The sequence below is a fragment of the Etheostoma cragini genome, chromosome 13, assembly GCF_013103735.1.
Source record: "Etheostoma cragini isolate CJK2018 chromosome 13, CSU_Ecrag_1.0, whole genome shotgun sequence".
Lineage (NCBI taxonomy): Eukaryota > Metazoa > Chordata > Actinopteri > Perciformes > Percidae > Etheostoma > Etheostoma cragini.
In genome coordinates, this window is record NC_048419.1 from 17,733,837 (window position 1) to 17,747,709 (window position 13,873).

Genomic DNA, 13,873 nt, shown 5'->3' on the forward strand with positions numbered 1-13,873 from the left:
TTGTAGTTTTCTGACTAAGGAATGGTTAATTTGTTTTTTGCAAGTAAAAGACTATTATGTGCAGGGTTTCATGCATCAATGATTCAGACTAAAAGCCTGATATACCAAAGTTGAGGGGGATCTGTTTGACAAAGCCAAGATGGATTTCACATGGCAAGTGTTTATTGACATGACATTAAGCAATAACCAGTGAATTAAGATAATGAAGCCTGATTTAAGCGGTTGACATGGGCCATTTTTGCAATATAATCTATTACAATAACACATCTGTCACACATTCACAAAATTGCTCCTTCTATTACTGTTGTGTTTAAGAAATGGCCAATCAAAATTCAAACCATAATAATAATGTGCTTAAACACGGAGTCTGCCTTACTGCCAGAAAGATTGTAGATATTTGAACTTAATACACAAACTAATACACATAGATATAAAACATAAAACACCCCTCCTGTCACTGCTCCTTTAGAACGTTGACATTTGCAAAATTTACTGTGCCTCTCGTTCCTACTGTCTTTCTCTTTATACATCCATGGCATTTCCTCTGTCCTTCCGACTGAAGGAGTCACCGGTGTCCACCACGTTGTTTGTGGGTTACTGCCCCTTGAGGCAATTAAGACCTCAGCTCTCCACCGCAGCTTCAGCAATGGAAACTTTGAACATTGTCCACTCCGGTGCAATGCCACAGCCTCCCCAGGGATGCTCAAAAGCTCCGCCAGAGGTGTGAGTTGCCTCCTCCAGATGTTCCCGCACTTTACCCGCACTACTCGTTTGGGCTTACCAGGTCTATCCAGAGCCTTCCTCCATGCCTTGACCCAACTCACCACCAGATGGTGATCAGTTGACAGTTTTGCCCCTCTCTTCAACCGAGTGTCCAAAACATATGGCCTCAGATCAGATGAAACGATTATAAAATCAATAATTGACCTTTTGGTCTAAGGTGCTCTGCTACTAGGTACTTATGAGCATCCCTATGTTCGAACATGGTGTTTGTTATAGACAATCCATGAATAGCACAGAAGTCCAACAACAAACGACCACTTGGATTCAGATTTGTTGTCCTACCGTTCACTACGGTAGTCACTGGATAAAACATGGTTAAAATGCTGACAGCTGTAGTGTGACTGTATTTCACTGTAGAAGATTCTAACACTGGGACTAGTACAACAGTTTCCCGCTAAAGCTATGAGCTAAAAGACACAAACCACCACTGGTCACGGCTGTTGTCGGGGGAAAAAAACGGACTTGAATAAAGTGTCGTATTTTAGGGTTATATTTTTGGGCATTTTAGGCCCTTTATTCCCATAGGACAGATGAAGACATGAAAGGGGAGCGAGAGGGGGAATAAATGCAGCAGGTCGGAGTCAAACCCCCGGCCGCTGTGTTGAGGAGTAAACCTATCAAAGTGTGTGTGTGTGCGCGCCTGCTCTACCGTCTGAGCTAACGATGCCACCTGTTTTTTGTCTTTTTACAGCATCTTACTGGTAAAAGTAATCATTTTTAAGGTAGTGTTAATACATTTTAAATGATCATTTAAATTTCTCCCTTTTGTGCAGATCATTGTTTCATTATTAAAATGTGTGGAATAGTTAAATAGGAAATACATTTCTCCAAATATAGGCAGTTTAAAACACGGGGACCGTACTGTCAATTTTGCAATATACATGCTAACTTTCTTAAGTCAAGTTGCGTGTTATCTGTACTCATTTTGAGCTATCACATACACGCCACTTGCCGTGTTGTCATGAGACAAAAGCTACAGCTGAGTTTAGGAAAAGAACGGGGTTGGCTTCAGTAAAAGAAAAAGCACACCATCCTCGTTCTTCTGGGTGAAAGTCTTGTGTTTTATCCATCCTCCACCCGACCACCCTCCCTTTGCAAATTTTCTTTTTTTTAACTGAAGCAGGAACTAAAGATTTCTTAATACTCAATCCTAATTCGGACGTTGTTTTCCTCGAATATCATCAGCTAAACACTTGACATAAAAGGAAGACAGGAAATTAGGCTTATTCATTACTCCTGTTATTGTGTGATTATGTCTTTGCACTTGCAATCTAAAGTATATTACCATTTGTGTTTCCTATGGAAATTAATTAGATTTTGTAAGTGTTGACTTAAAGTCACTGCATTTTCAAAAGTTGCTGTTTTTTTTGTGGCCATTTCTGATAGAGACCTGGTCCAAACAGCACATGCTCTTGACGGCGCTCGTCCCCAAACAGCTGCTTATATCAGGCAGCTTTGCAGCATTTGAATGAACACTCCCTTTGGAATGCTTGCTGTCAGCAGGTTTGCTTCAAAAGCACTAGGGGAGATGGCACTGACTGCCCATCTGTACCCTGTTCTTACTGAGAACTTGTTGTTCAGATGCATTATAAAGTACTATTTGCAAACTGCCTTTGTATGAATGCAGGAAACCGTTTATGAAGGGTAACAGTTTTGTTGGGGGGGGGGGGGGGTTGGATAAACATGAATAACTTAAAAGGTTGGAATTTATTTTATCTTTTTTAGAACCAAGGTTCACATGAAAATGACTTGATGTGAGCTTTTTTTTAGACTCAATACTGTTTCGTTGGATCACAAAGCTCTGTAGGTACTCAGTTGCGTTTTCTACGTAATGAGATTTGTTGTTGATTAAATCAACCAAGTAGCCTGCTTCTATTTATAAAAAGAAATGGCATATATAATTGATGTGCTGAAAAATGGTGTTTTAGTATTATATTTGAAATAATTCAGAACCGTACGGTATTTCCAAAAACATGAGATCCTTAGTTCTGTGCAATTGTAAAGTTTTCAGAAAAGCTATGCATTTCAAAATGTACAAAAGTCACAAAGGGCTTGTAAACTGAGTCAATGGGGTTTCCCAAATTTGGATTTCATCATTTTATGGAATTTGTTTTGCATTAACCCTCAAGTGACAATAAACAGCACATTATACGTGTAATCTTTAAAGAAAAAAATTGTTTACTTGGGAAACTATTTATTTTGCGCTTTATATTTGAGTACTTTATTGCGACGGAATTCCTGATTGATCAAATAAAATAAAACTAACCCTAACCCTAACCCTAAAAGATAAAGGTAAAAATTATATGATGAGAAGAAATGATAACAAATACTTTGTGTACTTGCCTAAGCCAAACTGCTAAAATGTGGTCATGTTTACACAAGTGAGTTCTTATTTGTATAGTCACAAATTACATAATTTGCCTAGACGGTTTTAATGATAATCTAGATATACAAAACCTGCTCTGCTTAGAGAAAACTGATATGAGAAAAAGGGGACAATGCAGGATGAGCAGCAGAACAAGGAACTCTTCTCCCAGAACTGACAGATATGCAACAAGATAGTTTACATAAAGTAGCAGCACAATGGGGGAGGGAAACAGAATCACAATTTAAGGTACATTTTAAAAACTTTTGCATATAATAGTAATCTTCATGTATAGCTGATAAAAATGCCTTCCCTTTTGTTACAACCTGCGCGCCGGAAACGGCGCACTGTCTCTTTAACAGGCTGCACTGGTGCTTTGCCCTGTGCTAGGGCATGGTGGGGGAGGGAGGGAGGTTGTTGATGGGAAGATGGGTCCTGATTGGCTGGACCTTACTGAGGGCAGTGACATCACATGGAGGAGAGGCCCTGTGGTGTAAAATAACATCTCCTTTTATGGGACGAGGTGGATCATTCCATTCTCAGGGAGAGGTGAGATTTAATTCCCCTCTCACTTCTCCCTTAATGCTGTCTTCATCCCTGTAGATTTTTCCTTCTAATTGGCCTGTGGGATTGTTTTGTAAATTAATATAGCTAAGTACGTCTTGGATGATGCTTATTTTTTCTTTAGTGTTATCCTCTTTTCTTAAACCACCTCTTTTTATCATGTTTTGTTTTACTAAAACAAAATGTTTTACCTCTATTAATTTAGATTTTTAAGTTGTGATAAACTGTGGTAAGACCTTTTGCCGTCTTTTATCATTGTCTCTCCTCTCTTAGTCAAGACTTTAAGGTGAGATTTTATTTTTTTAAACATTTTTCTCGAGGGATTAAGAAAGTATAAATTGTTATTATTACAAATGCCTTGTCACTATGGTGCAGAACCTTGTTCCTCAGTAAGTGCCTCTTTTCAATAATTCATAATTATGCTTTATCATGCTTTAATTTACTGTGATTAATAGAACCCTCTACACTTTGCTGGGCAGTTTTTCCTCATAGATGAAGATTAAAATTGGCCCACAGCGCTCTTAGCAACAAGACAAGAGGCGCCACCAGGACTGTCTCACACTCTTGTGGACAGGAGACATGCCAAAAATCTCTTTTTATCCCATCTTTCTCTCTCACATTCCGTCTTAACATTTACGCACTTACGCACTTACCCACCCCCAACCTCTTTTCAACTCTTGTTCTCCACACATGCCTTAACCTCAAAACACTTACACAGACAGAAACAAAAGCTGCGGCTCCCTACGACTTCACCTAGCATGTGGCTACCCCCGCTGTTTGCAGACATGGTATCTACCGAGAACAAGCAGTCACCTCCCCTCCCTAAGTCAGATTTGTCACCACTCCAAGGAAATACACTGTACCTTCGAGTCGAGTAAAGAAACTGTAGTTGCACTCTTCCAAATGGACGGCCAAAGATACATTTAGGGAAAAAAGTGCCAGGTTGTCTTTAATGCAGGAGGTTGGCGTAGAAATTTTGGCTGACAAGTCATAACGAGAATACTTCTGAATCCTCCTCCCTCCTTTCCAATGTTTCAGTGGTTGGGGCCATGGCCTCTCAGTCAGGGTAAGAAATGCACGGCAAGTTGGCTGCTTTCCTTATTTCTCTTTGTGTCTGGAAAGAATAAAGCACATTTCTGAATTTCCACTACATTGTACAAGTCAGACTAAAATGTTTTGGATGGTCTAACTGGCTGTCACACAGAATCCCAGACTTGTATTCATGGTGTTCAGATCTCCACCATTCTTCCCTTTTTTTTCTTTCGTTTGATTGTGTTAAAGACGTGGCCTGGCTGTTATGTTGTGAGTGAGAAAGAAACAGATGAGCTGATTAATTTAGGTACAGAGTGAACTGCCTCTTCAACTCTACAGACTTTGACCTTTTCAGTCTGGCACACCATTGAACAATTACAATACACGTAGCTGGTCACCACACGTTGATAATGATGACTGCCATTTAAATTCATGTTGTGTAAAAAGTGATATGCTTAGGCAAATTCTGTCCTTATTTTCAAATAATCTGCATTGCCTACCTTACTATGTTGGCAACTGATCAACTGTAGTGGCTGGGCCTCAGATTCAGGATAGGCAAAAAAAATCAGACAAAGGCTCATTTATGATCTGTGCTTTTTTTCATTTTCTCTATAATATAAATTAAATATGTGCTGGGTGTTTATCAAACTGGGCACTAATGTGTGGTTTTTCCAGAAGGCCATATGTTAAATGGCAGCTGAAATTGTGGTTAGTGATTTATGTCCTATTTGTAAAGCCCACAATTTTTGTCAGTGCACGGCATTACAAGGCACAGCAGAGTGTAGCGGGGCGACGCAGAGCGTAGCAGGATGTAACAGGGCATTGTAGGACGTGCAGCAGCACCACGGCGACAGCTGCAAACATGATTTTCGAGCCTTCCTGATCCAAGGAAACATGCTAGGGAAAAAAAGAACATAAGGACTCCGGGGAATGATAGAGGAGAGATTAAGGAGAGAGGAGCTCAGTGTGTCAAAGGACCCCCAGCAATCTAAAACTATTACAGCGTAACTAAGAGAGAACAATTAATAAGAGGAGCCTGTTCGGGCTAGAACTCTCCACCTGTTGGATCAGGCTGTACTGCCCTGCCTCCCTCTAGTTTTATTATATTATTGTTTATATGGTAAATTAATCAGACCACTATAAAGAGAAGCAGAGAAGAGAAGGGGTGCCATGTCTGCGATTATACACCCTCCCCCGCCGGTCTAGGCAAACTCTACGACTCCTCACTCAATAACTATAAGCTTTATCAAAGAGGAGAGTTTTCAGTTTACTCTTAAATGTGGTGACGGTGTCCCCCAAACCGAGACCAGAAGCTGATTCCACAGGAGAGGAGCCTGATAGTTGACTGCTCTGGCTCCCATTCTACTTTTAGAGCCTCTAGGAACCACAAGTAACTCTTAATTCTGGGCGTGCATTGCTCTAGTGGGACAATAAGATACTATAAGATCTTCAAGATAAGATGGCGCTTTGCCATATAGAGCTTTGTAGGTCAGGAGATGGATTTTAAATTCAATCCTGGATTTTACTGGAAGCCACTGCAGAGAAGCTAATACAGGAGAAATATGATCTCTTTTCTTAGTTCTTGTCAGAACACGCGCTGCAGCATTCTGGATCAGCTGGAGAGTCTTAAGGGACTTATTTGAGTATCATGATAATAAGAAATTACATTAGTCCAGCCTGGAAGTAACAAATGTATGGACTAGTTTTTCAGCATCATTTAGAGAAAGGATGGTCCTAATTTTGGCAATGTTACGAAAATGAAAAAAGTCTGTTCTTGAGTTTTGTTTTAGATTGGCGTTAAAGGATATATCCTGATCAAAAATAACTCAGTATTGCTGGAGGCCAGGGCAATACCATCCAGAGTAGCTATATCCCTAGATAATGAGGTTTGGAGGTTTTTAGGGCCTAGCACAATAACTTCAGTTTTGTCTGAGTTTAACATCAGAATATTGTAGGTCATCCAAGACTTAATATAATTTATGCTTGCTTGAAGTTTAGCTCGCTGACTGGTTTTGTCTGGCTTGATTGATAAATATAATTGGGTCTCTTCCGCATAAGAATTAAAGTTAATTGAGTGTTTCCTAATTATATTGCCTAGAGGAAGCATATATTAGGAGAATAGAATTGGTCCAAACACTGAGCCTTGTGGAACGCCACGGCCAGTCCGATTCCTTTAATGCCAACTAATGCAGTGTGGCATCTAGCATTAACTGGTTCTAGGGCAATATGACTGGGATATCCCCTCTATAATGCTGTAGTAGTTGCTTTGTCATGTTAGGCAGACTTTCTCCTCTGCATAAGATTTTTGTGCAGTGATTTTTTTTTTTTTTTTTCTCTGTCCCTGTTCTCTTAGCACACAGTAGCTTCTATCCACTGTATTGGACACAGTACACGTGTGTTTACACTTGGCGAAACCCACGATGCAGCCAAAAGTACAGTTGGTTGGGCGCCTGGTTAGCTCACCTGGTAGGGCGCACGACCATATGTATAGAGGTTTAACCCTTGATGCAGTGGCCGCGGGTTTGACAGCTACCCTTTGCTGCATGTCATTCCCCCTCTCTCCCCTTGCCTGTCTTCAGCTATCCTATAAAAATGAAGGCATAAAAAATGACCAAAGAAGTTGGATCAAAGATTTTCAGTAATCAGTAAGTTGAAATGGCAAACATGTTACTTGACAAGTTCTTGATTCTTATACAAAGTTCATAGACATATCTCATTGTTGTCTATAAGACTATACATATTTACTCATCCTTAAAGTCACATGATTTCCTAAAAAACAAAAACTGGGAAACACGCATTGTTTAACTGGGGTTTGGGCATGCTTCTCCGTATACCTTGTTGAAGTTTTTAGGCTGGTTTAATGCCAACTTAAAAACCGGTTGTGCTCCGAGGCTTAATCCATATTCACACAGTCACATCACGTCACCAAATTTTTTACATTTTTTTTCTTTTCAGGTACTTAATGTACTATGATATTTATTCAAAACCAAAAGCATGCTGACTTTGTCCTCCATAAAGAGGACTAGAAGGTTCTTTGCTGGTGTTGGCTTAAATACGAACATGTATGCTCCAGTATTGTTGAAACTATTAGCAGATAAACAAGTCTTCTGTTTGAATTTCTGCCTGAAAGTGCTTTGCTCCTCTATGACAGGGTGTAACCCCCTGTTCACCTAATAAAAACCAATAGATTGGGCCAATTAGTTGGCAGAATGGACATGAGCTGTATATACAAAGGATTCTGGGGCTTTTGACCATTCAACACTGTGATTACAGTTGCCCATTCACACATTCAGCCCCTCTCCAAAACTGGCATTGACAGGCTTCTTAACAAATACATGTAGTACCAGCATACTAAATGCAGCCCTGGTGCATTATCGTGTTGTTTGTCTATTTATCTTACCAGCGGAGTTGTAGTGACTTTCATGTCCCGGCCATGAAACAATGTTTTTTTTTAGTTGTACCACTGACAACATTTGTAGCATGAAAGACCTTCAAATGATACTTGGTACGTATCAGCTGGGCGGTAGAATAGGCAAAAATAACTAACATCAAGCTGAATTTACTAGGATGTGGCTGGAGTAAATCTTCCACTCTGTCAGCTGTACTAGATAATTGTTGTCTGTAAATGGAGATCACTTGTAGCAAGTTTGTTATTGTGCCATTTTACTCTAACAGTGTGTGTTTAATTTAAGACAATGTGTCATCTAAACTCTCTTAGCTATGCTGAAAATAAAGACCAGAGATGATAACAGTTGGTTGTTGATAGTTTGAATTAGGGATAGCCTAAACAATGTTTTCTTCTTTTCTTTACACCACTGCGGATTAAACTGGTGTAATTGGTGGTCACAACAGTTCTGAGTGACCTTGGTCGCTTCCTGAACTTTGGTTTGATGTAACCTAGCTATAGTGTGTAAATCACATTGCCCTTTAATGAATCAATACTCAAAGTTGGGTGTTGTCGATAAAGTGAAACAGGCTCTGTCTTTGGGAAGACATTGGTTGGAAAATTACTATTAAGACTGATAATCTTATATGTAGCCTAGTTTGTCTGCCTTTTCACGTCTTCTTAAACTTTGCTGTGTGTAGTGTTTGTTCCCTGTTATAAAAACGGTTTCCTCTTTGCTTCTTTTTATCTTTTCATTCATACACACATAAAGATTGAAAACACCCTTGTGTGTTGTTTATAATCTAGGAGGAGGCCGGGTGGTTGCTGTATAATCACACTCTGTCAACAGCCTTTAAGTCATTGTTGTCAGTGAAGCTTTCAACCAAAACTGGGAGGTGACGGCCGGCTGATTATTTGCTTGTTTCCAGTTTCAAAAGCTCTGTAGTTGCTTTCTGTTAAACAACGAGCACAACAGACATAGCAGTTACATTTTGTACTTTGTCATGTTGGTTTCTCCTCAATAAACTCTAGGGTTTGGTACCTTTCACATCTGAACCATTACTAGTCACGATACCGGCACCTGAAATTTTGTTCCCTATACCCAACGGTACTTTTTTCGGTACTTTCCCTCTCTAATTACAAAAAATCACTTCAGTTGTTCAATAATTCCTAACCTATTTACTTAAAACATTCTTTATTTATAATATTTTACCCTGACAGAAATTAAACTAAAATAAAACCCCTTCCTCTCTCATCCCAAACCTGTCCCTTCAACCTATTAAATTGAATAATTATTGTTTTACTAACTGTAATTTATTCTGATATTTGTATATTATATTCCAGCCTGTTTTATTTTCATCATGACCATTTTTAATTGATCTTTAATGTTTCATGTAAAGCACTTTGAATTGCCTTGTTGCTGAAAGGTGCTGTAGAAATGAAGTGGCCTTGCCTTACAACCTCAGCCTGTCAGTTTGTCCCCAGGGCATAGAAACCATCGTTGTACCTGCTTGTCTGAGGAAGTGGAATGTCAACAGCACCGCGATTCCATAGCTACTGCTTTTGGCTAGTTGTTAATATCAAATCACAGTAAAAGGTGTTTGCGTGAAGTTTAGAAAAATTTTAACCACACGTGAAACCAGTTTTTTGGGATCGCCGTGACCCACTATAACTTTGACAAAACTGCAGAGCCGACATAGATTGTTCCGTCCGCACCTCTGCGTGCGTGTGTGTCAGGCCTCTGCTCTCTGTCAATATGCAGAGAGGACAGATAAGCTTAAGCTTACTCTCAGGTACTGAAATTTGCCACAGTTTTAACGTGAACCAATACTTGGTAGTACCAACGTGATTTGGTCGGTACCGGGTTTGATACCCAAGCCTCACAAACCCACACTTGTTCAGTCCAAAGGCTCCCAAGTTAATACTCCCAAGTGGCGTCCAGCAGAGTATTTTATTTAATAAGACAGAACAGTGTTTAATCTTTTGGTAATGGACAAAGTTTTGTTACACGTTCATGCATTCAGTGTTTGTCACTTTGGGGTGAATCCATACATTCACTTAATAGGTCTGCCCCCTCCGATAGCTCGTTACTTTTATGTTTGCACTACACACATTATGCGCCAAAGGACAGGAAGGATGATGTGTGTTTAGCAAACCGTCATTGAGTTGGAGGCTTCAAACTACAGTTTAACAGGATGCAAGTTATTAATTAATTACCTTTTTATGTTAATACTGAGAAGATGTTCCTATTCTTTTCATGTTTTGTGAGTTTATGCTTTTACAGTGACTCCAAAAAACAAAGGTTTCTATTTGAATGATATATTTTGACCTAACGGCCAATACAAATTGTAGTTGTATGACAAGGTTGAAAATGGCCATTAGTATTTTCCTCTGCTGTACATGTTTACATTGACCATCTGTACAAACAGATTATTTGCTGTAGAAGCAGGCTACTGCGCATTGTCTAGACTAGTCTAAGCCTATTAGAGACTACTTTCTCCACAGGTCATCTCTGTGCTCCCCTCTGTTCAGCATGTGTGGGGTTTCACTTATGATGGGCCTATTTGTTGCTAACCAAAAAACTGACTCAAAGTGGAGGGTAGATGACGGCATCCTGATTGTAAGATCTGGGTTGAATTGGTGGAAACTTGTACTTATTGGTTTTCATTTATGGACCAAAGAATCATAGCAGGATAGGTAACTGAAGGGCTAATGTTGTTTAGTTGTTACCTCACTGAAATCTAAGTTTTAAGGAAATTCTTACAGACTCGTCAGATGTTTCAAGGACACTTTCATGATGCTGCGTCAAGATAAGAAGTCTGTCTACAGTCTCTCCTCGGCGTGTTTTTATGTTGACTTGTTGTTGTTCTGTTTGCGTTATTAGCAACATGAACCGTGAGGACCGGAATGTGCTCCGAATGAAAGAAAGAGAAAGGAGAAATCAAGAAATCCAGCAGGGAGGAGGAGAGGCCTTTCCAGCAAATTCACCTCTCTTCCCTGAACCCTACAAAGTGGTAAGTTTGCTTACCTATCATTCAGTGTTGACCTGTCATTGATTCGTCAGTTTAGAGGAATTTGTTTCAGTGACAGGAAGTGAGAACTGCACGTACTACCTGGAACGTTCATGTTAATACAGTTTTGTCAACACATCAGGGCTCTAACTTAATCTCTGACAAAGTTATAAATGTAGTGTTGTGTGAGAGTACACAATTCCAGAGTTTGCATGAACTCTGTCACGCAGACATACACAGCGCGAAGATTGACTGTGGCTGTCAGGCAGTAATGAGTCTAGCATTGCCAGACCTATCTAGAGCGCAATGGAGTAAGGTCTGGCTACACCACACATACGTTCTCGGATAGGAGAGAAAAAAAAACACTCTGATTTTTTTTTTTTACAATTTGTCTTTTCCTGGCTTTAAAGGCTACATGACAGTAAAGTGACGTCATTTTCTGAACTTACCAGTCTGTTCCAGCTGTTCTAATATTTGCCTTTACCCACTTAGTGAAAATATCCACAACATTGATGATTATTTATCTAAAATCTCATTGTGTAAATATTTTGTGAAAGCACCATTTATCATCCCATTAATATCGCCGCAATATCAACATTGATGTATTTGGTAAAAATTGTATTGTATTTTAATGCATTATGATATTTAATTTTTTACATATCACCCTGCTCCACTTACCAGTGTGTTGCCGTGTGTACTTCGTCCATAGTAATCTACCAATCAGCCTCAAGATTTCCCAGTTAGAGAGGGTAAATGACATAAACAAATTCTTTGTAAATCTTTACAATCATTCCCCGAAAAAACAAAGCAGGCTTGGCTTACCGCGCGATCCAAATTTTCTTCAAAACCTGCATTTTTCAGCGTGTTGCTTGAGTTTGTTTGAGATCTGCAACACACAGAGAGCAGAAGGTGAGGGATGTCAGGCAGTTATTCTGAAAACGTACTTCCAGTGATCCAGACTTGAGTGCGGATCGGGCCGGATTTTTCTGTCCGAGCCCGGCCCGCGTCCGACAGAGCAGTAACAGAACCTGACCCGAGCCCAACAGGCATTAAGATATTTATGTCCGAGCCCGACACAGTTAAAATCGCATTTGTTTCTCATACTAATGACACATGTACGTTTGTTTGTGTGGAAAGCCCGCTTTTATTAACATCATATGTGGGGGATTATGTCAGTAAATCTGAGTAAAATAAATACCTTGCTTAACCTGTATTGATAAGCCGCCCCAATAAGAGATGCGGTAACAAAAAAATGTTCAATGCCTTATCGCGCTGATGTGACCGAGCCCGACCCGAACCCGAGCATCCTTTCTAAAAATCTGTTTGAACCCGGCCCGGCCCGTCGGGTCCCGCCTGGTCCCGTCGGGCTCGGGTCGGGTATCCATCCTCTAATCCAGACTAGGAGTTACAATGGTGTCCCAAAGTGGTGTTGGGATTTAACGCTCACAGGCGACCTAACCGGCAAAACGTACTGTGGAATACTTAATTTTGTCATTTCATAATTGGGATGGCCAGCATTAATTTTTAAACCGATAAACAGTTTAAATTGTGTACTGGGATGGTGCTAAAGGCACACTTTATGTAATATTTGTTTGACTTCATTTCTATACTGAAAACAAATAGTTGTAATTAATGAAAAATAAGGATTTGTGTTTGTTTGTTTTTGTTTGTTTTTTTGTCATAATGACCTCCAGGATCCTGCAGTCTTGGTTTTGTTAGTAGTTTGTGTCATAATAGCTTAATAGAGCAAACTCAAGAAATGTTTTTATACCCATGCGGGACATGTCTTAACAAGTGGCAATGACTGTCCTTTTTATCAAGATGATCTCGCACAAATTTCAAGCTGGCTGAACAACAGCATAATATTGGTTTACATTAATCCGAGGTATTAGAAACTATCTGATGGCTTTTCAAACATTTGTTGGCTTAAATTAAATAATGGTTAGCTGTCAGAGAGTCAGCCAGCCATTGACTAACTCTGAACAAGATGCAAAAGTGCCGGTTGACTCCTCCCCCCCCATGTCTTCCTCCTGTGCTCACAGGCATGCATAGATGTAGGCCAGCCAGCTTCCACCCTGACAGTATAATTGTAAAGAGGATTTGAATTCTCTGAACTTGTCTAATCTTTGCCACTAACCAGATTTAAGCAAAGGTAAGTGGCTCGTCTCCTTAGCTAGAGTTGGCCATCAAAGAGGCAGAGAGGAATGTGTCCTGACAGGTTGGGAATAGAAAGGGACCAGAGGTGAGTGATGAGTGCTGGCCTGTGTGTTTTGTACCACAACAAAGTGAAAGGTAAAAAGCTGACTTTGAAGAAAAAAAAGCCCTTGACCTTTTCACAGGAAAAAAAAACTGTCTTCAGAAACATAGTACAAACTGACTCAACAAATGTAGAAAAAGCCAGCGGTTTAACTCACCGGTTTTTCTACACTTTGTATCTCTTGTCTCTTGCTTGAATCTTATGTAAGCTTCAGTTTGACTTTTTCCACCCTCTGTCATGCTCCACTGAGTGGAAGTTTACCGTGTTCTGCATTAAAGGCCATGTGTGCACGCAGCTGCAGCTGAGGCCTCCCAGATGTAGACCAGCAAAGCAGCAGTAACATTTTATGGTGCTGAGTTCACAGAGCTGCACAGAATGAAATGCACAAAATTATCTGTTGAAAGTTAAACTGTGATATTGGTATATTTGGTGATACACTACAGTATACTGCATGTAATGATTACTGTACACTATAT

General features: G+C 39.9%; 1 protein-coding gene across 12 annotated transcripts in view; it reads left to right on the forward strand.

Moving 5' to 3' along the window:
- aff4 (AF4/FMR2 family, member 4) overlaps positions 1-13,873 on the forward strand; it is a 35,098-nt gene that overhangs the window by 4,872 nt on the left and 16,353 nt on the right. For 4 of the 12 annotated variants that reach the window (XM_034891088.1, XM_034891089.1, XM_034891094.1 and 1 more), the window contains exons 1-2: positions 4,532-4,778; positions 11,014-11,143. The exons of 3 other annotated variants lie outside the window; for them this stretch is intronic. In XM_034891088.1, the coding sequence (XP_034746979.1) occupies positions 4,762-4,778; positions 11,014-11,143 (147 nt within the window). In that variant the 5' untranslated portion in view covers positions 4,532-4,761. Of the gene's footprint in view, positions 1-4,531; positions 4,779-11,013; positions 11,144-13,873 lie in introns of those variants that run through there. 5 more of the 12 variants (XM_034891093.1, XM_034891092.1, XM_034891091.1 and 2 more) reach the window with 2 other exon arrangements.